At 36.4% G+C, this 25,674-nt stretch overlaps 1 protein-coding gene across 2 annotated transcripts; it reads left to right on the forward strand.

The window, feature by feature from the left end:
- The first annotated feature begins 6,206 nt into the window (after positions 1-6,206).
- LOC112521068 (SAC3 family protein B) lies at positions 6,207-24,020 on the forward strand. Of its 2 annotated transcripts, none has more exons than XM_025129708.1 (15): positions 6,207-6,508; positions 6,667-6,839; positions 9,819-10,001; positions 11,692-11,784; positions 14,133-14,354; positions 14,460-14,707; positions 17,348-17,448; positions 17,557-17,772; positions 19,373-19,600; positions 19,679-19,770; positions 19,854-19,947; positions 20,195-20,287; positions 20,369-21,117; positions 21,204-21,318; positions 22,275-24,020. In XM_025129708.1, exons 2-15 carry the CDS (start codon positions 6,742-6,744, stop codon positions 23,922-23,924), a joined length of 4,182 nt encoding a protein of 1,393 aa, XP_024985476.1. In that variant the 5' UTR covers positions 6,207-6,508; positions 6,667-6,741; the 3' UTR covers positions 23,925-24,020. The 2 variants fall into 2 exon arrangements, with proteins under 2 accessions (XP_024985476.1, XP_024985475.1); XM_025129707.1 differs by having other exon boundaries at positions 9,813-10,001; positions 22,275-24,019.
- The last annotated feature ends 1,654 nt before the right edge of the window (positions 24,021-25,674 follow it).

Raw genomic sequence — 25,674 nt, forward strand, 5'->3', positions numbered from 1 at the left:
ATAGGCAATGTTATTGCTTACTCATCATACCATCTAAATGGGCAAGGGAAGAAGTATCATGTTCTCTAGCATAAAGATAGAGGTATTAGTGTTTAAGTTCAAGGGCTTGAAGGAGGACTATGGGTGTCCAGACACTAAGAAAACTATTAGTAAGCTATGCAGGGAGATTTAAGACATGCCTTCCATGAAAGATGGAATGTTATAAACCATCGATTAGGCTTTAACAAATAAAAGCTCCGGTAATAATGTGAGATATGATGGAGTGGGTATTGTTGCTATAAGAAAAGTGTGCCTATAATGGTACATAACCTCAATTCCAACCAATTAGTAGGAAGTGTACATTGAAAGGTTGACAAAAATATGGGTGGATGGGAAAGTAATGATACATAGAGTGCCATCATTAATAATCTCTGGTAGCGATAAGAGATTTACATCACATGTTCATACAAGTCTTTTATAAGAGATGTGGAAAAGGTTGAACTTGGGTAAAACATACCATCCTTGGATGCATGGTCAAGGAGAGAAGAAATTTTAAAATTTGGGAGATTGGTTGGAAGGTTAAATGTTTATACTCCAAGGAAGTAAGAATCATAAAATGTTAACAACAGAGTTGGTTTACAACATCAATTATCATTTAAATGTCTAAGCAGGGCTATGGAGGTATGTGAATAGGACATGCATGATGTTAGTATGTTTAACTATCATGAACATGGATAGATCTACAAACACCAGTTAAACTTTGCATGAATACACAAGAGATTAAATGTCGTACTTAATAAGGAGAACTATAAGAATAAGAGATGAAGATCAATTATCAGTTAATAACCCTACAATGTCACCATGGAAAGGAGTGGTGCATTTACTAAACATCAAAAGTTAAGTCCAAGATGTGTAGGACCATTCTAGATGATATCAAGAGTAGATGAGGCGGCATATTATTTGAAGTTGCCCCAAGAATTACAGGGGACTTATTACACATTTCGTGTGTCAATTCTGAGAAAAAGTCTAGTTGACGAATTAGCAACTTTGACTTTAAAAAGACGTGGAAAGAATGGGTTATGTCAAAGAACTGATACAGGTCTTGGACGGGAAAATGAAAAGGTTGCGGAACATGACCATCTCGTTGGTCTTGGTTATGTGGAAGTTCCAGAAAGGGTAAAAAAAGTGCAGGGGGGCTCAGAATTGGAGATGAGACTTGTAATTGTTTGACGGGGGGTTGATTTCGGGGACGAAATACCTTTTTAGTGGGGGAGAGTTTCAACACTCTAAAGTTTATGATTTGTAAAATAAATAAATGTTGATGGTTAAAATTTAAAGAGTAAACGACATACATACTTGGAAAAAATATGATTTTATTGCAATAAATAAAATCAATAAAAAAGGAAATGGAGCGTTTTGTATTTTATTGATTTGGGGTGAAATTGCAGAAAGAAAAACAAAAAGGACTATTTTTGCCAAAAGTGGAAAACTAATTTGGAAATGATTGAGATTTGGGAAATCATTTCCCAAATCACGTTTTTCCTATTATAGACACGATTTGATGGCCTATAAATTGGAATATTCGGTTGAATTTTTGGGGAGACATTCCTAAGGGTGTAAGGGAGTAAACGCCTTTGGAATTTCGGGATTTCATCAAGAAACGAGAGAGATATCGAGTTTGGAGCGGCATAGGGTCATTCCACACAAAAACGGCGGTTGGAGGTAAAATACTCAACCACAATTGATGTATAATATATGGTTGGCTTTGTTTGTCAATTACCTTTCTGTTGGTACAAGTCTCGTGGGCTGTGGTGGCCTGTACGTTGAGCGGTTTAGGCTAGAAGCTGCTGTGGCAGCGGCTCGACGAGATTCGGGTACAAAAACTCAAAATACGAGTTTAATATTGAACCGTAGGAGCTGTAAAATTGGGTACGAGTTGGAATTATTATAATATATATAATTTTGTAAAAAGTTTGGTGAAAAACAGTTGAAAAACAATCTCAAACGGAGGTCTTTCACGATAGTCGCATGAAGGGTGCGACCGAGTTGGGTCGGGCGTCGAGTTGAGCCAGCCGACGCTAGACCAGGTTTGGACCATGGCCGAATGGTGTCGATTGAGTTCGGTTAGACTCGAGTTGTTTTGATAAAATCGGTATTTGTTAAAAAAAGATTTGAGACTCATTTATTTACTTGAATTAATCGAAATAAATCAGGATGTTTCGGTTAAGTTGGTCAAGATTTTGGACATCAATCGTAAAGGATATTAATTAATTTAATTTCCAAATTTAAATTATGATAATTTTTTAATAACTTCGGTTGTTGTGACTAGATAATTGTGAGATCAGACGTTTTTATAACGAGAATCATATATAATTAAATGTTGGGTTTAATACGTTGTAATTTATTTTGGATATGGAAAATTCTATTGGGGAGGGGGTACATGGCGATGAGGTATGCTTAGGTTTGACCCGTTGACCATGTCAACCCTAGGGTTGACCCATTTGACTTTTGGGTTGACTTTTTGGGAAAAGTCAAGACTCTCTTTGTGGAATGTAATTATATGTTATAGGATATTACTCATGGACGAGGTTTAGCTAAGCGGAGCTATTCAGGTGAGTTTTCATGAGACTTTAACTGTGATGCATGCTTATGTACAAATAATTTGAGCATTACGTTATTTTTATGTACATGTTTATGGGTTTATTACATGTATATGAATTATTATTGTGGGTTGCATGCTATTTTTTTTACGTGTTTTTAAACATTAATTAGCATGTTATAAATGAGTTAATATTTTTGTCCGGTATGGAAATGGGTTAAAAGTCATAAGCGATGACACATCCTAGGGATGGGTGATCGAACAAGGGATAGTCGTATAACCCGGGAAAGTGCCGATGACAGTAAGACCTTAACCCGACGAAAAATTAAGAGATTTCATTATTATTTAAAAAGGGTTTGAAACAAATGTGCATATTATCTTATTTGGGGGTATTGTTTGTTTTATACATGATGAAATATGTATGATTGTGTATAAAAACCATGAACTCACAGAGCTTTATAAAGCTGACTATTAGTATGCATCTCAAGAGCTGGAAGTTCAAGAACGAACAAGGGCAAAGGTTTTGCGTAGAAAATAGAACTACGTTATTCAAGTTATGATTTATAAAGTGCTTGGTATTTTAATTGAATTTATATGTAATGTAACCCGATATGGGAAGGATTAGTTTTGAGATGTTGATTACGATTAAATTATTGTAAGACTTCCGCTGTAATAAGGTTTTATTAGCCGCTATATTTTGGGGTTATTTATTGTTATTTAATGAGAATGACGTGACACAACTCATGGTGAAAATAAGGGTGTTACATTCCATTCATGGACCGATCGTTAATACTGCTCATTGATGATATTCAGGTCTACTCAAAATATGAAGTCGAGCACAAACGACACCTTCGGGAGGTTCTTGAAGTTCGACGAAAGAAGAAATTGTTCGCTAAGTTCTCCAAATGCGAATTCTGGCTCTGGGAAGTTCAATTTTTAGGTCATATGGTGACTCGAGATAGGATAATGGTAGATCCATAAAGATTGAAGCAATGATGAATTGGGAACTGCCAACAAGCCTGGCGAAGATTAGGAGCTTCTTAGGATTGGCCGGCTACTACCTAAGATTCATTCAGGATTTCTAATAACTCCCATTTTAAGTATTATATACACAAATGTTTGTGTGTTTTTCTTCCATTTTAGTGTGTGTTTCCCCTTTATGAGTTTGTGTTTCTCATTTTTATTTATTTATTTTCATTTGGAGTTGTTAAGGACAAAACTTTGTGTCTTGATGGTTAGACACATCATTTTTGGGTTAAATGTTGGACTGCAGAAGGTGGCCACTTTATTCCGTATTGTAGTGAGCAACGTAAATACGAAGACAACTAAAAAAATATCATTTTTTGCATGTATTCTTCTGCCCTTTTCATCTACATAATGACATTTTTAAAGTTCAAACACTAGAGACTAAGGAAAATGAATATAAGACAAAAGGCAAAAGAAAAATCTCGGTGGAAAGATATCCATGCCCAAAAATGCCTACCTAAAGGCTTGAAGGAGAGAAATCAATGCGTGGGATTTCATGAAAGAACTGATGAAGAAGACAAAGAGCCTTTGGGTAAAAGGAGATATAAGCTCATTGGAAGTTTTTGTGGGTAAAACTCTCCACCACCTTTTTTATCCTCCATTATAAATAAAAGACCTTGGGATTTCATCGGAAAGGGAGCTCCAACAATGTGAAAATCTCCAACTATTCCTCTTTGTATCTTGTTTTCTTAGATAGTTGTAGTTCATTTCTAATTATGTAATTTTCAGCACTGTTCGCCACTAGTGGCAACATAAGTGCCGACATTTTATAGTTTATTTTTTTATGCAAGTAATCTTTAAATATTCTTCTTCTTCTATTATGTTATTTACTTTAAGTATTATCTATGCTCTCATTTGGGTGTGGGTGTGAGCCAAAGCTAAGACTAGTGGACAACACTTGAGTCGGTACCTAAATTCAATATGGAAAAGCCAAAAGCCAATCATTTGTTAGTGTTAATATTAGATCTTAGCCCCATAGATGTCCGAAAATATGGCTTGAGTAATACAAAAAGATTTGAGAGAGTCTTTTGTAACCATATAGAGATGCGAGTTTTTATATGATTTTAACTAAGGTTCAAATGTCGGTTGATTTTGGTGTCACAAAGAGATTTGGGCATGTATTTTCATATTGGTAGAGCTACAATAGTTGGATATCTACTTAGTTAAATCGACAAGTCTTGAGTTGGCAAAAGTGGTGATTTTGTGGATAAAGGTGGCTACTTCCTGTGAGAGTTCACTTTCGAGAGAAAGGTATTCTTATAGATATTTTGTGGTACTTATTTCTGACCATGAAGTTACTACAGATGTCTAAGATAATGCTTACACTCATACCTTTCTTTAAATTAATAGTTCTTACTTTGGCCTAACACTTGTCTTATGCCGACATGTATCTTAGGTTCTAGTAGCAGAGGTTTTATGAAGGCTTGATCATCCCTTGTAGAAAGAGCTTTAGGGAATGTTGTGGGACGCCAAGCAACATTATAGTCTTTTGATGGTTTAAGTGACACCCAATTGTAATCTATTTTCTGTAAAGATTAGATTAGGAGGTTGTTAACCTCAAACCAATTTATTTGCAATTGTAATTAACTGGTATATTTCGTTCCTTTTTTGGGCGAAACTCGTATCTTGATATTATATACCACATTTCCAGTTTATTTATGGAAATTTTGTCGTCCCTATTCTTGGGGTGTTTCATATACCTCCTCACCACTTACTATCACTACCACTAGTAACGATGAACGCTCAATCACGTCTTTTCTCTCATTTACCGCCAAATATGTCCCTTTAATGTTGACATCGTCCCCTTCTCTCTCCTACACCCTCCTATCTTCTTTTCCACTATGTCATCGTCCTCATCAACAATGCCAAAACACGAAAATCAAAACCCATTGAACAATTTTCGAAGAATCCCACAAAGATATCTTTGATGATGCTGTAATTAGGTTGGAGACTATGAATTTCTTTTCTTTTCTCCCAAGCGGGTTTTTTCGTCTCTAGCCATCATCTCCGATCTTCGTCAATCTTTTTGCAACAAATCTAGAATTTGGCTTCAGTGTCTGAAGATCGAGAGACAAAGGTTAAAGATGAAAGACTTGCTTCTATTTTGCATATTTTGGTTTGGCTTGTCTTATTTGATTTGATTTTTTTGGCATCCGGTTGGTGATGATGTCTTGGGAAGAAGATGAGGTGGGGATGGTTGGAGGCAAGGCAATATGGTATTGGTTTCAAGTTGTCAAAGAAGATGATGGATGGTGTGTCGTCGAAGAAGATGAACTATCATAGGTCGTCAAAGAAGATGACCCGAGAAGGAAGGGGTCAAAGTAAAAGGACACGTGACAACACCTAATTGGATGATGAAAAATGACCCCCATTTAACAGAGTTAGTAGAAAAGATGCGGGTCGTAACTTATTGAAAACCGCCGAGACTCAAAGTGTAATAAATGAAGTTAATGGACCTAATTATAATTTTCAACAAACATGGACCAAATCTGTAATTTATTCTTTTTTATCTCCCATTTTCTTTTGTTCACGGTAAGATTATTCACCTAGCCGCTTAAAAACCGTAACGGAGCCGAGCGAGCGGACAGACGGCGGCTCCAATCAAACAATGGAATCATGAAATGGTAGCATGCTCGGGTTGTTTCGTCTTCTCCTCCGAATATCAGAACTCCCCAACTGATTGGGGTTTTAGTTGCTTCGGCATTCGGTCTGTTTGCCCCCTGGTACACATGTAGTTATCTATTTTGGGCCAACTTCAGCTGCTTGTCCGATTGTATACGAGTTACAATCTCTCTGGGTCTTCAGTTCTGATTAAAATACATCTGTGAAACACGCACACATCACTCTCGCTCGTCCATGCTTTTGCCTGACACCAACTTCGAAAGAGACCAAGAAGAACCCTAAGTACGAAATTGATGTTTTTTATTTATTCTACTGTTTGCTATAATTAGTTTTATTCTCTTCAGCTCAGCTGTGAAAACCCTTATGCCTTCAATCAGACCTGTGAGCTCTGATTTATATGGAATTTGTTATTAAAAGAGGTCCACATTCATTTTGTGTAGGTTCCGTTGGCCATTATGACACCCAAACAATGAAGAGATTCAGATGCATGCACTTTGCTTGTGAATTAAACTAAAATGCAGGGATTTGACAAGAATTCAGGTCCAGGTGCTGGTATCCCGAAACAGCAACCCCCCTTCGGTTACCGCCCTTCTTCGCAATCACCCTCATCCGGGTATAGTCTTCCCAAGATTTCTGTCTTATTTAATTTCATATATGCTGTTGTAAGCAACTACGTTTTATGTTAGTGTTGCGGTACGCCCCTATAGGAAATGAACTGTGAAAACCCCAAAAGAATGAAACTTTCCGAAAGGAAACAAGAAACCCTAAGTTTTGTGTGTATGCTATTAGTTGCTGTGATTGTGTTCTTTGTTATGCTTTAACAAAGAGATACCACTTAGGTGCTTCATGAATCACGTATGCACCTTTTTAGGGATGGATCGGTGGTAGGCATGAACTTATATCGAATGCTAATGTTTTAATTTGAAAGCAAGTGTCGCCAAGTTAAATGGACTCATGGGCATGTATGTGGACAGATAGACATATGAAACCGCAGCTGAACCCTAATTTATTTCTAAACTCTTGCTTTGTTTGGAGGATAAACATACATAGACTTTTAAAAATATCCAATAGACTAAAAACTAGCTGAAACGAACATTTCAGAGAATCATTTGAAACTTCAACTTTACAATGTCAAGACATATAGAAACTTCTCAAGAATGCCATTGCCAAACTTGTTCTTGAATTCAATGGAAGCAGCAATAGGACATCCTCTGGATGACCTGGAATAGCTTCAGCACATAGCAGGTCTGACATGAGCTGGTGCAGAATGTAGTAAAGGTAATACGTATGATGACCCTCTTTACTTCTTTCCCATGCATCACAGACAGGACTATGCTGAATTACTTGGATGGACACCCTAGGCTAACACATGGCATGGACTCAACTAAAAACAAAGTAGTAGAGTCATTCCAAAGGTTAGTACAGGCTACTACCTGATGTTGATGACTATGAAAGTAGATATGGTCTTGAACAAGAAAGTCTCTTACTTGGATCTACCCCAGTCCTAAATTAAAGTTCTGCACAATATTAATGTTTTGGGTTTGAAGGATTGTTATGTTAGCCAAGGATACCCCTCAATATCTTTACACTGATGGACTTGTAGCTCTGGACAGGTTAAAATATGAAATTCTAGTTGGAACCCAAATTTATCTCAGAGAGACATTTGTGGCTCTTTGTGGAACATTGAATAGCTAGGCTAAACATGACTCTATGAAGTCCAAGTTTAAATCTATGTTAACCTGAGTGTATTACTATGTAATACGTTGATATGTATTGCCAGCAATGATGCCAGCAATGATTGGCTATTCATGATCACTTAGGCCTAAAATGCTTCACGTTTATCAGAATGCCTCTTCGTCTCTGTTATCCACATTGTCAGTCTATGATTGTGTTTAGTTTATGCATTCTACAGAGTAGCAAGACTGTTTAGTTGATCAAGGGAAAGGGGCTTTGGTTGAATGCCCCTAATTTTTCTACATTTGTAGTCTGTTTATCACAAACGTGAAGTGTTTGGTGATTTGAGCCATAACTTGTTAGTTTTGTTGTTCTGTAATAATGTGATTTGGAGCCCTTTTCTCCAATATCTCTTTTTCGTTCTGTTATGCAATTCCTGTGAGCCTTAGGTGCTGGTTGTTTTATAAGAGGTGTTGAAGTTTGAAGTCTTGTTTCACTTCTGATTGAGAAGACGTGGTGCTGTTGCAGTCTGAAAGCAAAATTAATAAGACTGTTTGTTTTTAACTGTGATAAATGTCTGAATGTTTATAATTGTCTAATTTACCCCTCATAATATAACTTGTATTTTTAATCATAGATATATAAGATAATTATTAAGAAATCTTTTGTAAATATTACACTTAGTTTCAGAAAGAAAATATTATACATTGCCCATCCATTTCAACATATTTCTAACAATTTCACTTGTTTATTCATAATTATATGAATTTTTTTAGAACATAATTTATAATATGATAAATAACATAGTATTTAATAGTCAAAATATTGTTACTGATTTAAATTTTATTTTTAAGTATATTAATATTTTTAATAAATATAATTATTTATTAATAAATTAATTCGCATGAAAAAATAAATAAAAAAAATCAAAAGTTTATTAAAAAACTTGACCTCATTATACTGTCTATACACACTGCAAAATGAATAACGAGGCTACACAGAGATTTTAGGGATATAAGATTGCTGTAGATGCTAATAAGACATTGTTTTACCTCTTTTCCAATAAGGGGGCTTGAATGGTATGAAATCTTTGTCACCCCAGAAGGAAAGGGGACAATAAGAGGTTTTAAGCTCTTATAGAATTAAAAAAACATACAGTTCGATATTACAAAAAATAAGTGGTAAATAAGAGGTTTTCTTCACAAAACAAATTACATCTTAATCTTGAATGCATAGATTATGTAGCAGTAATAACTCACTTGCTGGAAGCTTGGAACTTTTGATGAAAATAGTGATGTTTAATCCAAATATATTAAATAAAGCTGCCTTGTGAAGGAGAATAGAGGGTGTGTTTCAAAGATTATACATGAAGGAGACTCTGTTTGTTGTTTTTCTTTGTCTGCTTTTGCTCTTTTGTGCTCATATTTGCTGTCTTAATGTTATTGAGATAGTGCTGTATTGTTGGCTTGGATTTTGTGTGACCAGCTTTATTCTTTCCTGAAATGAATGCAAAAAGTTAGGGATATAAAACAGTCTTGCTTCAGATGACAGTTTGAATTAATGAGTGTTGGCTGATATTTTTCTGATTGATCATCAGAGGGTTATGTTGGCCAATTTAAATATAGGTTTTAGTCTCATCACACCAATTATTTAACAGGCTCAATGGGTCGAGGTTTAGGTCTTGAACTGCTGAATTGGACATCTTTGATGCCACTTGATTCTTGTTGTTTTACGCTTTTGTTAATGAAGAATTGGTATACCAAACACCCCTTCCAATGCTTTTTTATCTTGTTTTGTTCCTTTATTTGTTTGTTTGTTAATTTGTTCTCTGGTATTTGGGTCCATTGTGCATATGAATTTTCTCTTGAAGTGTATCTAAAAAGTCACTTATAGCTCTCATCTCCTCCTGTAGGTTCAGTGGTACTTCTCTAAAACCCGAAGGTCATCGAAGTCCTGCATTGTCGCCTATCATTCCATCACGTAATCCAGGAACCGAGTTTCCTGCCAAAATCCAACTTCAAGATCTGAAAAGAACAAGATCACCACCTTTACTCTCCACTGATAAAGAGCTTCTGCAAAACTCAAGAACTGTTGTAGGGAGGTAAGATACTTTCTGTCTTTTCTTTTTCAATATGACCAATTAACATTCTTGCTGTTCTCTTTGCGGTGAAACCGTGAAATTCTTGTCATCTCTCTCTCTACCCTCTGGGCCAAAATAAATGTGATGTTTGACTTGGCATCGAGTGTTTCACAATTGGTCGAAGTGTGTAGAATGCTCTTCAACAAGGACAAAATGATGAAAACCTGTGGACCAAATAATGTCAACTATATCTTGTAATGATTACTATTGAGCAAAAAGTAAAATTGAGCAGAGAACTTGCCAAAATGGGAAGCATTGCATTTATTTAGGAACTTTCTAGAAAGAAATTGCTGCATAAATTTTGGGGACAGAGGAGCGGTGTATCCTTTATTTAATTGAACTTTTATTAATTTATTTTCTCCTACTAATATCATGTGTGCAGTTAGTTTTAAGAATTAGAGACGAGCCTCTGATGAAGATAATCAAGCTATGCTGAATTAAAATAGTGGTCTAATTGGCAGTACTTTTTTGGATGGGTTAAAAGCACCAACACCCACATGTGCATACAATCACCTTTTATGCAGCTTGAACGTCCAACCGAGGTTACTTCTTGTGTGGGCTTACTACCAGTTGACCAAAACATATATGCTAAAAGCGCTCTTGAGGCGCGCCTAGGCTCTGAGGCTCAAGGTCTTGGGCTTTTTTTTAAAGTCGAGGCTAGGCGTATTCACGAGGCTCATTAAGGCCCTGCGCCTTGGTTGAGGCGCCTTGTGGGCCTAGGCGCGCCTCATAAAGAGTTATTAAATACCAAGTCAAATCCCAATATTAAATAAGTTTTCTCATTTGCTTATCTCCTAGACTTCTTAAACAAAGAGTAATTAAATAGATGAAATAAGTCAAACCCTAATATTAAATACCTAGCTCTTATAACTTCAAGCGTCTTTCTATAAATACACAGACCTTAGAACTTCTCCCTCATGGCTCTTGCTTTAAACCCTTCTACCTTCTGCCTGTATCGAAGTACTGCTGGTTGCTACACTGGAGTACTTACTATATATTTGAGTTGTGTATAACTGTGAGTGTGTGTATATATATATCTTTTTTTATAAGATGCGCCTCACATTCCTGAGGCCGGCACCTCACGCCTAGGCCCCTTTGCTCCTAAGTGCGCTTTGAGCCTTTAACAACTTTGGACCAAAGGCATGAACTTCGACAATGCCTTTTTCTGGCATATGTTTTATGAAACTGTGACAAAATGGAAATTACCTTTTATCAGTTGATCATTTGCAACTGCTTTAGGATTTGATTTACTAAAACTCTTTTATATGATCCAAATGCTGATCTTCTCCTGAAGCTAGTGACCACGACTAGTAATGATTAAGTTGGTTTTCTCCAAAAGTATTTACCTAAAAACTTTTGTGACTAGTACTTTATTGTCCTATAGATATTGTTAGTCAATCTTTGTTTATTTTTAAATTAACTGATTAATATTATGCAGATCAATAAAAAATATCTTGATTTGATATTTTGCAAGTCCATTATATCTAGTGCTGCATTCCATGCTTGCACATAATAATTAAGTTCTTTGTGGCAGATTTAACCACCAAACATCTTAGTTTTTCACACCAGTCGATCACAACTTGTTCTCTTTTTGCCTTTCTTCTGTAAGTATTGTCAACGGTCATTGATTATGCTCCTCATGTACTTGCAGCCACTCTGTTCCTCTGAGAACCAAATCTCCTCCTCATATTTATCAGAAAAGTCTTCCGGGGAAAGGCTTTGGCCCTTCAAGTGAAACTAAAAGGTAAGTTTAACTTCCAAGCTTGCAGATATCCTATTCATGCATGCACACATGAACTATTTCACCAGCTTTATTTTTCAGAATTAGCTGTTAATTACTCAATTTTATCCATCGCTGTAGTTATTCTTTAACCCAGCGGTCCGATGCATTAAGTGCAGGATCTATCTTCCTCTATGTCTCTGTATTCCATACAATGAAAATAATGAGATGATCTGTCTTTTCTGGATTACACTTTAAGATGTTTTTTACTGCAGATAATGAAGTGTGGTTTGAGCTACTTTCATGCTCGTGTGTACTATGTCCATTCACATGCAGTAGTTTTGTTTAATGTCTTGACCACTACCTGGTTTCCATTTCAATTGAAGGATGAAGCAATGTATATGGGTACGTGCAAGATTTTCCAGAACTGTGCTGCTTGAGTCTTGAATGTATTGGTGACATAGAGTGGTAGTAGATCTTTCGAGAGACATAGGATTAATGTGTAATATAGGTTTGGTGGCTGTGGCTCGGCCATCTTGTATTCTATAAATTTCCATTTTGATGAATGATACATGCACACTTATTGAATCCATGTTTGTCTGGTATCAAAGCCACAACTCTAGACATGGAAATGTAAGCCCCACAAGTCTCGCAGTTAGGTACGTGTGTACTACCTATGTTTTGCTGCCCTGCCCAATGAAGCTCATGCATATGTATATGCTGGGTTTTTCACTTTTAATACAATATCGGAGCCTAGGTACAGCCAACTAGCCAAGTCCTACTCCTACCTGCTGAAGACACTGCCAGTGGCAACATGTTTTTGCCGCCACTTTCAGCCACTGCTAAAAGCTTTTGCTGCCACCGCCTTTCAATCTCCCCAGGTACCTGCAGAGAATTGTCTTGGTTCTCATCTGATAGATGATGTGTCACTTCTGATAGAGATCGCTCTGTCGACTTGCTGCATTCTGCATCTTTTGTGCAGATCTGTTATTTGTTGATTTGTTGCTTCATCGTTCAGCTGCTCTGGCCTTTTGACTTTGTCTAATCTTGTCAATGTGTAAGCTGTTGCTATGCTCTGTGGCTCTGTTCTTTGCATTAAGATCCAGTTATGATATTGTTGCATCTATGAGACTTTGACCAGTTGACCATAACTGATTTTTAATCTCGGTGGTTTTTTGAAATCTTACTAGTTACTAGGACAGAGACCAGCATAACTTTACAAGGCCAGCGATCTTCTGTAATTCTTTGGACATCCAACTGCTAGTTGTTCATTTCGTGATAGTTTAGGTGTTGTACTATCATCTTTAAAAGTCCGGTGGTGCATTTTTTTCGGAAAATCACAGGCCATTTGTTACTCTCTAAAAGTTTCTGGGGTCTATTTACTTCTTCTATTTCTGGAAGTTTAGGGGATATTCCGTCATTCGATAAGGTTCAAGCCTTCAAGTGCATTGTTGTTTCAGAAAGTTCTAATGCTTCAGCTGTAGGAATTTGCATTTGCTTCTGACTATCTGTTAAGTCTGTAAGCATGCTTGTAGCTAAGCATCTTCAGTGCCATTTCTACTAGGAACGGGTTTAAAACAAGTATAATTGTATTTATAATTCTGTTGTATGTCATTTGAACACTGAAAAAGGTTTAGGAAAAATGTTTCCATATCATTAATACAAAGTGGCATCAAGTAGAGTTCATAGTGGGCCTCTGAAAGTATTAGAATTTAAGAAATGAATGTCCGTTGAACATTTGAAGTTACATTTATTTATCCTACACCTATTGTCTGTTGGAGCATATATGTTAAAAGGGACCAACTTCCTGCAAATCGCATCAAAATGTATTTTTCAAAGGGGTATTGCCAAAATACCAGCTGCTCGATCTCTACTGGCTCAGTACGCACGGACAAAGTGACAGTCCACCTTCATGAATATCTGATTCTTGGAGATCTAAGTTGATGGAATTGCAATAAAGAGATTATATTTTACAGTATTTATCATAGTACTCTTGGCGATAACACTGCAACAAGAGGAACAAAATGTCCAACAAAGCTGCACTATAGTTTTATACCTTTCAGATAGATGCCTGATATTCAGTTCAAATGAGCACAATACTGTTAGCCCCTTTCCTTGGATTAAGGACTGGCCGAATTGTTTTGATTGCAGTGGTTGTGCTTGTGGTAGTCTATGTGTAATTTTGATAAATAATTTTGGTTCGAGTAAGTGAAAAACTATCAAATGTATCAATTTTTCCAGAAAAAGAAAAATTGACTGGCAAGAACAAAAATTACATGGCCACTTTGACATGTTAGAATCAACATTATAGTCCAAATGTTCTTTGCTATCATTGTTCAGGTTGTCATCATTTTTCTGTGTTCTTTTTCTAGGCCTTCTGTATCTCCTCCTAGATTAAGTACAAGACTCATTAGTCAAGCTGATCCAGAAAGTCATGTTTGGTCTCCACCATCTGCCGATTTTTTTACACCCGAAGCACCTGCAACTAATCCAAGCGATATCCCAGTTCCAAAAAGGAGTAGGTTGCCTTTTCCAGCATCAACTGACCCAGCGTTACGGATGAATAACAGTGTTGTACATGATGACACAGAAAGGTGTGATGTTTTCAACCTATTGAATTATATCCACACCCTGTACATTGTGTAGGCATGTCTATGTTTCTCATATTAGCATTTCTTTTACTTAACTAATCTCTGCAGAGAATTGCAAGCTAAAGCAAAGCGATTGGCCCGCTTTAAAGACGAACTTAGCCAACCTGAGCCAAGTGATACTGGCAATAGAAACCAAAAGACACAGCAGCTTGGTCAGTTGGGTATGGACAAAAGAAAGCTCAATGGGGAAGCTTCGGATTTGACAGCATCTTTACGTAATAGCAACACACAAACTGATGGTGAAGATCAAGATTCATCCACTGTTATAATTGGATACTGTCCAGATATGTGTCCAGGTACTTTTTCCTTGTCTTTCTATCAAGGCATTTTTTAACACACTTCCCAAGGATTCAATGTTATAATTAGTTGGTGCTTTTTGCATGTCGGATATGATTTCTGATGATACTTTGGGTTTTATTTATTTGTTTGTTCATTTCTAGATGCATCTTTATTTTCCATCAGTAGACTTCAGTAGTTATGCTCCATGCCTCCATCACAATACTCTATGTCTATATCTAGCATAGTTTCACTTCATTGTAACCATTCAAGAATGTGCCACTTGATAATAATCTTTTTGGCTCAAGGAGATACCATGTATATATAGTTCCAAATTGATAAAAACTAAGCTTCTGTTGGGTTGGGTAGATAAATTCATGTTATACCCAATTTGTTCCATAAAGGACTCCATGTTTGAGTGTAGAGAAGAAACCTAGGACTTTGCAAAAAGTTTATTTCTGTAACGTTGGAACTACTGTTGCTACATTTATTATAACAAAATAATAGGAATTATACTTTCTTTTATCATTCAGAAGCCATACCTTTTATCCTTCTAAGACAAAAACTGCTATATCAATTTTGAAGTTGATAGAGGACTCTGTTTTGAATAGAGGGAAAACATATTTTGGGCATGGTCTAAGTGCTACTTAGGCTGCCTAGTTATATCATATGTGCATTCAAGAAAGCTATTGATTGTTTAGCTTTCCCCCCGCATATATATATATATATATATATATAGAGCAAAAGTGGACTATGCATGGCAATATATAATGCTGATACTTGCATATGGACAAATGAAGATGTATAAACATGTTTTGTTATAATTATGCATATAAGCTCATCACAAGGTTTTTTTTAAGGATGAATCACTGCATAGGCGGGTACACTTGTGCGATAACCATTCAACTGGCGGATACTGGTTGTGGGTGCAAAATTACCTGCGATTTTTGGTGCTCCATATACTTACCTGATACCTATTCCCCGTGCATCCCTGAGTATATCGGAAAAAAAGAACTTTTAAAATTTATTTTTTCTTATGTATAGAAATAATGTCAACAAGTCATTAACACATGTACAACATTAGAACGACATACCAGAAATTAACTAACAAGAAGCATACCATGATCCATATTCCATACAACAATCACAAAATTGAAAGCCACATCAAATGTTGAACATGTAATAGTAAGTTTTGTTTTCAGAAGTTAAACTAAAACCTAGAGGTATACAAGGGCTTACCCACAGGTATAACAGGTTGGGTGCACAAGTTTCCATTCTTTTAACTCAAAAACTATCACTTGGTACCTGTGTTTTTTGGGTAAACCCATGCATTGAATGGATACTGGTAACTTTTGGCGAGTGTAGTTGTAATAATTAAAATGTCACAAAGTATTGTTAAGCTTAAGAGGACAGGAGTCCAATGCATCAACGATGGGGAACCTAGAATAGAGCGAGAAGAAAAAACCAGAGAAAGCAAAAACCTTTCATTTTTAACTCTGAACCTTTCTTGGTAACTACATGACAAATTTATTTCACTTTTTCTGAGTTTGCTATAAAACTAACTGCACTTGCAGAATCTAGCATCAATCCGAGCTCTGTGAAGGGCTTTGTCAAGATATAGACAATTTGGTATTATGAGCTCCCAAACTAGCTCAATAGAGGGAGACTCATAAGAGGTTCTAATCACTATCTCACAATCAAATTTGAAGTATTGCTCTTGAAAATCATGATTTTTGGAGATATGCGATGGCCTCATTAGCAGAATGCATCTTCACTAAACCAGATAAGGAACCCCCTAACTTTGAACTAAAGCACCCAGTGACCTCACATGCTGTACATGCCATGAACCTGTACTCAGGCTATGCATTAGTTGTGAAACATCATTTTTTTAGACTGCCAGCTTCCAAAACACAAGATATCTCTCAAAGAAGATGCAATATCCAGCTCTATATTTCATGTTAAATACATGTGTAATAAGCTTTATAATAACGCTGCCACTCGAGTGTGCTTAGCATACGAAGGACTGCGTGTTTGTGCATCATGAGTAAATGTTTAAAAATGACTAGCTGAAAATTGTGACCATATTATTGAAATGTTATCAACCAGCTTGAGGTTAGGAGTGAACGATAAATGGAATTAAAGTAAACTAATGTGGAAGATGCATTATGTTCCTGGATACTTTATCTAGTTGACAACATAAAATTTCTTTTGCATTAAAAGGGAACAATAGATGAACCTACTAAACGATTATGAAGCAAAAGCAAATTTGTAATGAATTCACTTATGGGATAACTGAATTTTCAGCTTTAAAGGGTCTAAAGGATGAGCAAAGTTTAAAAAAAAAACCTAGCATGATTAGTCAAAGGGTTTTATTTCAAGTTAGAGGAGCCATACAATATGAAACTATCACCAGTTTTAGTCAAACAAAGAGTTCATGGTGATCATTGGCTGTAACCTTGGATCACTACAGATGCTTTTGTGTAAGAGTGTGTGTGTGTTTGTTTGGGGAGTGGTGAGGGGAACATGGGCTATGTTAGTCTAATACAATACAAAATCTAAGGCCTGGACACTAGTCGTTGCTGAGCTCTATAGTATTGCAAGCAGCTTAATGTCTATATTTTTAACAACTATGCACTTAATTTTCTTCGCTTACTGTGCAGAGCAAGAAAGAGCAGAGCGGGAGAGGAAAGGAGATCTTGATCAATATGAACGTTTGGATGGGCATAGGAACCAGACAACTGAATATCTTGCAGTTAAAAAGGTAAGTGTTGGGTCTGCTTGATATAGCTTTTGTTTGTTTGTACCATGCTGGGTTCTATTTAGTCTTAAAAATGATTAAGGAATAAGACATTCTCTGTGTAATTTCCAGTACACTAGGACAGCTGAGAGGGAAGCTGCTCTGATAAGACCGATGGCAATCCTGCAAAAGACAATGGACTATCTTTTGAACTTGCTGGATCAGCACTATGATGACAGATTTCTTGGCTTATATAACTTTTTGTGGGACAGGATGAGGGCGATCAGGATGGACCTGAGAATGCAGCATATCTTCAATCTAGGGGCTATTACTATGCTGGAGCAGATGGTCTGTTCTTTTCTCAGAAGTATTGTTATTCTATTTGAAACAACCATTCTTATGCTATATTATGCTTCGTAGTGGTATTTATTTATAATTTTCAAATCATTGAACCATATCTGTACTATATATGTCATCCAAGACAGTAACATAAAATCTTATTCCAATCTCGACATTGTAGTTGAGTGAGCCTTGACTCTGAAACAGGGGTACTTACCCTTAAACAACACAGCAGTATTGCCTATGCTGCCAACATAAGAAGCACTACTACTGTCTTCACCTCACTAGCAGCCGACCACATTATAAAATTTGGACTGTGTGATGCCTCAAAGACATTTCCTTTACGTTAGTTCCCTGTGGCCACCATCACCAACCTGTTCTGCCCCAGCAACAATTGTTGGGAACCCCCTTTTTTGTTCTACAGTCTCCATTACCCTTTGATGGGTTATGACCTTACCACATAAGCATCCTCTGGATTTTCTTCTCTTGGCTTGTTTTTTTTTTTTTTTTTTTGGCAGAATATCACGCCTCTATATCTGATTTGCTCTTCCTATTTTATTTCATACAAAACCATGCTTGGTATCATCAATCTGTTACTGTAAATTGCACAATTCCGCTCATAGTGCCTTCAGGAATTCATAGTTAAAAGAGTAATTCAAGAAACTATTAAATCTCTTCAAACCTGTTTATTCCCTGAGCATTCCTGTGATCACTTAGACTACAACCCCCCCTCCCCCCTAGCATGTTGATGGGGCAAGTTCTGTGACATCGTATAATGTTACAATCTACTCATAAGCTTATAGGATGCGTAGACATCAAAATCTACTGTTTTGTTGTCAATCCCATGCCATATTCTATTCGTCCCATCTTTTCATCTTTTCTTTTATAATCTTGCTAGTATATGCTTTTTGATGATCCCAAAGATCTAAAGATTCGATCAATTCAAACAGAAACAAGATAATATCAAAGATATAATCACTCAAGAACACACAATTAGGGCAGGGAAGTCATATGTCATTGATTGAATAAAGTAGTTACAAGCTTTGAGAGAGTATTCTAGAGAGAGAAAGTTTACAGTTGATACTCAGAGAGATACTTAATGACTACTGACTCTAGAATCTATAGACATATACTACAAATTCAGAAGACACGTTCAAGTCACATGACACAATACAGACCAATACAAACATGACATGTGTTCTAGTATCCTTGGGTCTTCTGAACTTGAAACTTCTCCAAGGCTTGTAGAGTGCAGAGTAAACATGATCAAAATCTTCATTTAGATCTCTTCCAACTTCCCATGTCTGGAAAGGCATATCCATACTTGTCTTCCAAACAATGACTGTTCTACACTTTAACTCCGAGTCTTCATGACTCCATCTCTGATCCTTCAAACTTAGGCTTTCTCGGCTGATCTTCAACTCTGAACTATGCACTCAGATCTCTGTGTCTTCTTCAATACTTGGAAACTTTCATGAAATCACTTCTCTGATCCAACTTCTTCAAGTCTGGCATTACACTCTCAGCAGCATGTTTTCTGTGAATTTGGTTCATAGTGTGATTGCTGTTTGTCATGTGTTTCTGATCATTGACTTGTTGCTGTTGTCAGATACGGCTTCATATTATTGCCATGCATGAATTATGTCAATATACGAAAGGAGAAGGGTTTTCAGAAGGATTCGATGCACATCTCAATATTGAACAGATGAACAAAACATCAGTTGAGTTATTCCAGTTGTATGATGATCACCGGAAGAAAGGAACAGAGGTGCCTACAGAAAGAGAATTTAGAGGTTATTATGCACTTCTCAAACTGGATAAACATCCCGGCTACAAAGTAAGTCAACTGCCATGGCAATATGATTTTTGCTAGTTTTATACCCAATGTCCTTCTAACAAGTGGAAACCATTGTAGGTTGAACCAGCAGAGCTCTCACTTGATCTGGCCAAGATGACGCCAGGGATACGACAAACTGCAGAAGTGCTATTTGCTCGTAATGTAGCTAGGTTGTCTAATCTCTCAGATTAACGTTTACAATTTTTTTAAAATTACCAAAGTCTCATGTTCTTCTCTTGTTTTGTTCTCCCAGAGCCTGCAGAACTGGTAATTTTATAGCCTTCTTTCGTCTGGTTAGGAAAGCTAGCTATCTTCAAGCATGTTTAATGCATGCTCACTTTGGCAAGGTCTAGTCTTTTGCTTTCTTATGCATTTTTCAGAGTGATATACTCTGTTTTATGAAACCCAGAATACTGTTTTTTCGTTGTGACTCTGTAATTGCTTAAGATTATGAATTAATTTCATGGGTAAAACTTGATCTGCCATTCATGTAACTTTTACCACTCTGATTCCCTGTATTTGACATTGACATAGGTGTGAATGTTTATTTGATGTTTTAAAATGTTGACTTACTTTTTATGTTGATTTTACCAGTTACGAACTCAGGCACTTGCTTCTCTACACAGTGGTCTGCAGAATAACCAAGGCATACCGGTAACCCAGGTTGCCAAGTGGCTTGGAATGGAGGTAATATTCTCTAGGTTGATTTGATTTGCCTCTAATTCATTATTGAGGAGGTTTTAGTTCTCTATACTGTTTTTTATTTAGGATGAAAACATGGAAGACCTTTTGGAATACCACGGATTCTTTATAAAGGAATTTGAAGAGCCATATATGGTAAAGGAACAACAATTTCTAAATGGCGACACTGAATATCCTTTGAAGTGCTCAACACTTGTTCATCGAAAGAGATCTACAGTGGTTATTGAGGATGTTTTATCTTCTTCTCTGATGGAATCTTCACCTCCTGAGGATCCAAAAGGGCTCCATGTCGACATGGTTTCTATGCAAGAAGAGTCACCTGTTGTCCATGAGGAAACTCAAAGTAATACCAAAGCTGTTGATAGAGACATGGCTGATTATGGAGCTGTCAAAGACGAATTGCGAGTGCAGCCTATGCTCAGTAGCAGATGGAATGAGGATCGCCATCACATGGAAGTTGAAAGTCCTTCACTAGGGGATATTTTCAAAACCAATAATTCCTTTGGATCTCCAAAAGTTATTACTTCCAGTGTTGGGAAACCAAGTTTTGATAAACGTTTTAGGAACTCTCTTGAGAAGCATGGTCAGTCAAACACATCGTCTATACCGCCACAAGTTACACCACGACAAGTTTTTGTCGAAACATTGCCAGATTTACAGATAGATTCTTCTGTTGAAGATTCAGTGGTCCACCCCGATTTTGTTGAGGGCTTGGAACCCGAAGAACCTGAAAATGTGATTCAAGAAGTGCAAAATGAAATTGATACGTCTATAAATGAAGAAGTAGCTGAGGCAAAACTTAGGCTGATATTGAGGTCGTAGTTTGTTATATCGATTTGAATTTTTTTTTCATGTATATTCCACTGCTTTTTTTTCACTCATATATTTTATTTTGATTTAGGCTATGGAGGCGCCGCACTTTGATAAAGAAGGATTTACGTGATAAAAAACAACTGGCAGCAAATGCTGCATTAAGTTCGTTGTCATTGGGCCTTTCAATGCGGCAGTATAAAGAGGTAAGTAACTTATCATTCGTTTTTCATGGTCTATCTGTAGTTATAGAATGCTCAAACTATTCTTTGTTCTTCAATTTTTTTTTGGGTTTCCATGGTTTTTCGTACACATTTGAATATCTGTTTTTTTCTTCAAAAAAGTTTGGACCTTGTTCATGTGTCATCCTCTTTGTCTTGAGTGTAAATTTAGAACGGACCAAGTTAGTAAACTAGTTTTATACTATTTATCGAATGCATCAAGGTATAATGCCCAGTTTAAGTATGCATGTTTACATTATATTTTGACAATATATTATGAGACTCGTTCTGCTACCTTTGTTTCTGCCACTAGATTGACTGCAAGTAGATGTGGTTAATACGACACATAAATTTCCATCATCAATTGGATTATCCAAACTTCTGACTATTATATGAGACCTGTGAATTCAGTAGCATTTCACTTGTTTCGGGAGATCATGCTATCATGTACTAAAATCTTCAATTGCATAATCCAGCCTTCCTTTTTCTTGTTTACCACACTGCAAGTCCTGTCAGATGATTCTGTACTATATTATGAAGCATTTAGTTTTTTGTTCTGAAAATTCTTAATTTTTCAAGAGTACGTACAACTTATAAAACATGAAGTATAAATTATTAATGTATACAGAATCTGTCAACTTCTAGATATTTTCCTATTTTTACCCTTCTTTAGATGGTAAGAACAGATGTTTACTACCCTTCCTAAATATAAGGTCAATCAACCAAATAAACAACAATATTTGAGATTTTTTTGGAAACCTCGTATCATAATAACTGACCCATTTCCAAAAAACAAAAATCATAAAAAGTAAATTTAGAGAAAAATATTGCACTACACTTCTAGCAATATCTCAATAGACTCTTGCTTACCTGTTCCTTCCCATTTTTCTGAAATGCGGATTATATTAATGCTTCTCGTTTGATCTTTTTTCTGTGTGAAGCAATTGAAAATTCCTGGCGACTTTAACATTGATCGTGCGGTGTGTGAGAGATTTGAGAAACAAGAACAATTGTGGTCAACACTTAATGTTTCAAATGTGGTAGCAGATACACTTGGTGAACGTTACCAATATCCCAGATGCATTTGCTGGAAATTGTTATTTTGTTCATCGGACTTTGAAGGAGAGAAACTGGAATCTGGGTGCAAAGTTTCCAATCTGGATCCAGCCTCATGGCTGCGTTACAAGCTTATGCCTGAAAAGGTTGCTGATAATGATGATTTAGTAGCATCTTTTCCAGGCCTGTCAATATGGAAGAAATGGGATTATGGAAAATCGGCCGCTGATTGGATTTGTTATTTGTCAGTGGTAAAAAACATACAATTTGATCATCTACTTGAAGAAACAGTTTTGGGTGCAAGTGCTGTCATGTTCCTTGCCTCTGAGTCTATCTCGTGGGATGCCCAAAAGATTCGTCTTCGAAAACTTGTATCTTCTATACCTCATGGTTCTTGTTTGCCACTTCTGATCTTAAGTTGTTCGGACCCTTCAATCATGGAGGAAAATCTGGGGCTTAATGAAGTCGATAAATCAAGAATCTGCAGCTTTTCAGTTGTTCCGTTGGTTGAAATCAATCAAAAGGATGGGTTTTTCAGTGATAACCATTTAAGGAAGGGGCTGGAGTGGCTGGCAAGTCAGAGCCCTTTGCAACCCGTTGTTCACCATGTAAAAACGCACGAATTAGTTCTGACACACTTACAATTTTCATCCAATATGCAGTTTGATGGTCGTAAAACAAGCCCAGAACATTGCATCTCAGCGATCAATGAGGCCGTGGATAAATCCATCGAAGAAATTAGTGATGCTGCAAAATCAAACCCGGTTTGCTGGCCATGCCCTGAGATCTCATTGCTAAGTGAATCCGATCATCGAATTTTGGAATCCTACTTGCCTAGCATCGGATGGAGTTCTGGTACAAGAATTGACCCCCTCATTCAAGCATTAAGAAACTGTAAACTACCGACTGTTCCAGAAGAAATATATAGGCGTTTTCAACATCCTTTGACAGGGACCCACATCGAGAACCAGAGGCTAGAACTGGACCACTTTCTGGTTAGCTACTTGAGTCCTTTGATGGGACCTCACTTAGCCCAAAAAGAAGCGTCCATTTTGATACAAAATTGCGTGGGACTTGAGCTCAACGGTTCTACCTACTGTCTTGTTCCAAACTGGCTCATGATCTTCCGGCGTGTGTTCAATTGGCTGTTAATGAGTCTATATAATGGCGCTTTTGCAACGACATATATCTTGGATGATCCGAAACAAAAACATAATCATGTTATGGGTTCAAAAAGTTTGAAAGATGAAACATATAACCTTATATCACCATCTTTAGATGAAATGATTGAGGTCAGTGGCTGCATGCCTAACACTTTGGAATTGGAATTGGAATTGGAATTGGAATCCAAGGATTTGAAAGCAACAGTTTGCGATCCCCCTGAAGTTGAAATGGTGGTTAATGGAGATGATATGATTCCATTTCAAGAAGAGAGGAATGAAAGGAAGGAGAATGGAAGCAGTTTAAGCAGATTGTTGGAACAGTGTAAGATTGTGCAGGATATAATAGATAAGAAGTTATCTGTGTACTTCTAAATCTCATGTTTTGTAATGTTGTCAAATCTCATGAGTTAATTACCACTTCAATTTTGGTATTGTCTTATAGCAGGGAATGAATCCCTTCTTTGGTATAATTTTACACAAGTGTTTATCTGACTGTTAACTTTAAGGCTTTTTATCTGACTGTTAACTTTAAGATGCATACAATATTTAGGGTATTTTTTCTTGGTGGGTGCAAAAAAAAAATATGAAAAATAAAAAATATGCAAAAAGTTAATTTTGTATTAAAATAATGCTTATAATAATAATATTCCTACTAAAAGTATAGTATACAATTAATATTTGTTTATAATAATAACAATTAAAAATTGAAAAAGACAAGAAAACCTGTGATGGTTTTATTCAGAATCGAGTTAATCACAAATAAACTAATTATAAGTATGGTATTAATTTTGTTACGAATTAGGTCCTTATCTTTAACTGAGTTAGCTTAGTTCCGTTAAGTTTAGGGGCCTTTTCATCATTTTACGACAGAACCGGAAGCACCCCTTCTTTTAAAGAGCAGAGGACGGATTATTCACATTTCATTTGATGGTCAGAGGCGAATTGAAAGCTAAGCAGTGGTAATTCTAAAGATTCCCGGGGGGAAAATAAAGATGTCTCTTACGTTATCCATAATATGTGGAAGTATCAATACAACATACATTTTCGCAAATACGTTGCAATTATCTCCTTTATACGTGTTTATGTTATCAAAACGTAAAATTTGGAAGCAAACCCGAATGCAATAAACTATATATGAAATAGTCGGAACCATCGTACGAGGCCCGGGGTAAAACAATTAGAAAGAAACGGGTCAAAAACATCAATATCTACGTTACGGATGCATAAAAACTGACTTTTATTGGAAGATATTTTTTGAAATATTTCTATTGTAAGTTGTAGATTATCTCTTTATGAACGCGTGAGCGAAAACCACGTCAAAAACGGAGGTCCGAACGAAAAGTTATGCGATTTTTAGTGATTAGTGGTCAAACCGAGTTTTCAGCCGAGTCAACTCAGCCCCAACTCGTAAAAGTCGAATATACATGATGTTTACCTTCTTTTTCACCCAAAACAGAGTCTCATCTCCCATACTTACTACCAAGGGCGATTTTGGCTTCATAGGGGTGAATCAAGATTATTTCAAGAGGTTTTTGCTTGAGTATTGATCTTGTAAACAATAATATAAACATGGTTAGATGATATTTTGATTGTTGGAATGAAGATTGAATCCAAAATATGGATTTTAGCCTATTTAGTTGGTGAATTTGACAGCACCRAATCTATCCGAGATGYTGTTTTGAATGTGCGATAACTTCTTAACCGTAGCTCGGATTGCTACGATTCTGGACATTTTAGAAAGCTTATATGTAGCTCTAAACCTGTCCTTTAGACACTTTTTAGAAATAAGGCTTCTAGGTTGGTTATAATTGCGTCTAAAAAATGATAAAAAGTTGATTTTGAGTTGTGAATTATAGTAACTAAAATGAGTTTAAATTAAGTTTGGTTAAATTATTGTTGTCGGATCTTTATGAAACTTTGGATACATATTACAGGTGTTAAATAAGCTCACTTGGTTCTTCCAGAGTGACCGTTGGACGACGTTTAGACATATATGGACGTAGAGCCTAATTTGGCTCGATTTTTTGAATATCGAAAAGTACTGTGAGTTTATGGGGCTACTTAACTTGCTATTTGCTAAACATGTGTTATCTATTTGCTACTTGCTTCCACACTCATCCAT

This window comes from Cynara cardunculus (genome assembly GCF_001531365.2).
Source record: "Cynara cardunculus var. scolymus isolate 2C chromosome LG 11, CcrdV1, whole genome shotgun sequence".
Lineage (NCBI taxonomy): Eukaryota > Viridiplantae > Streptophyta > Magnoliopsida > Asterales > Asteraceae > Cynara > Cynara cardunculus.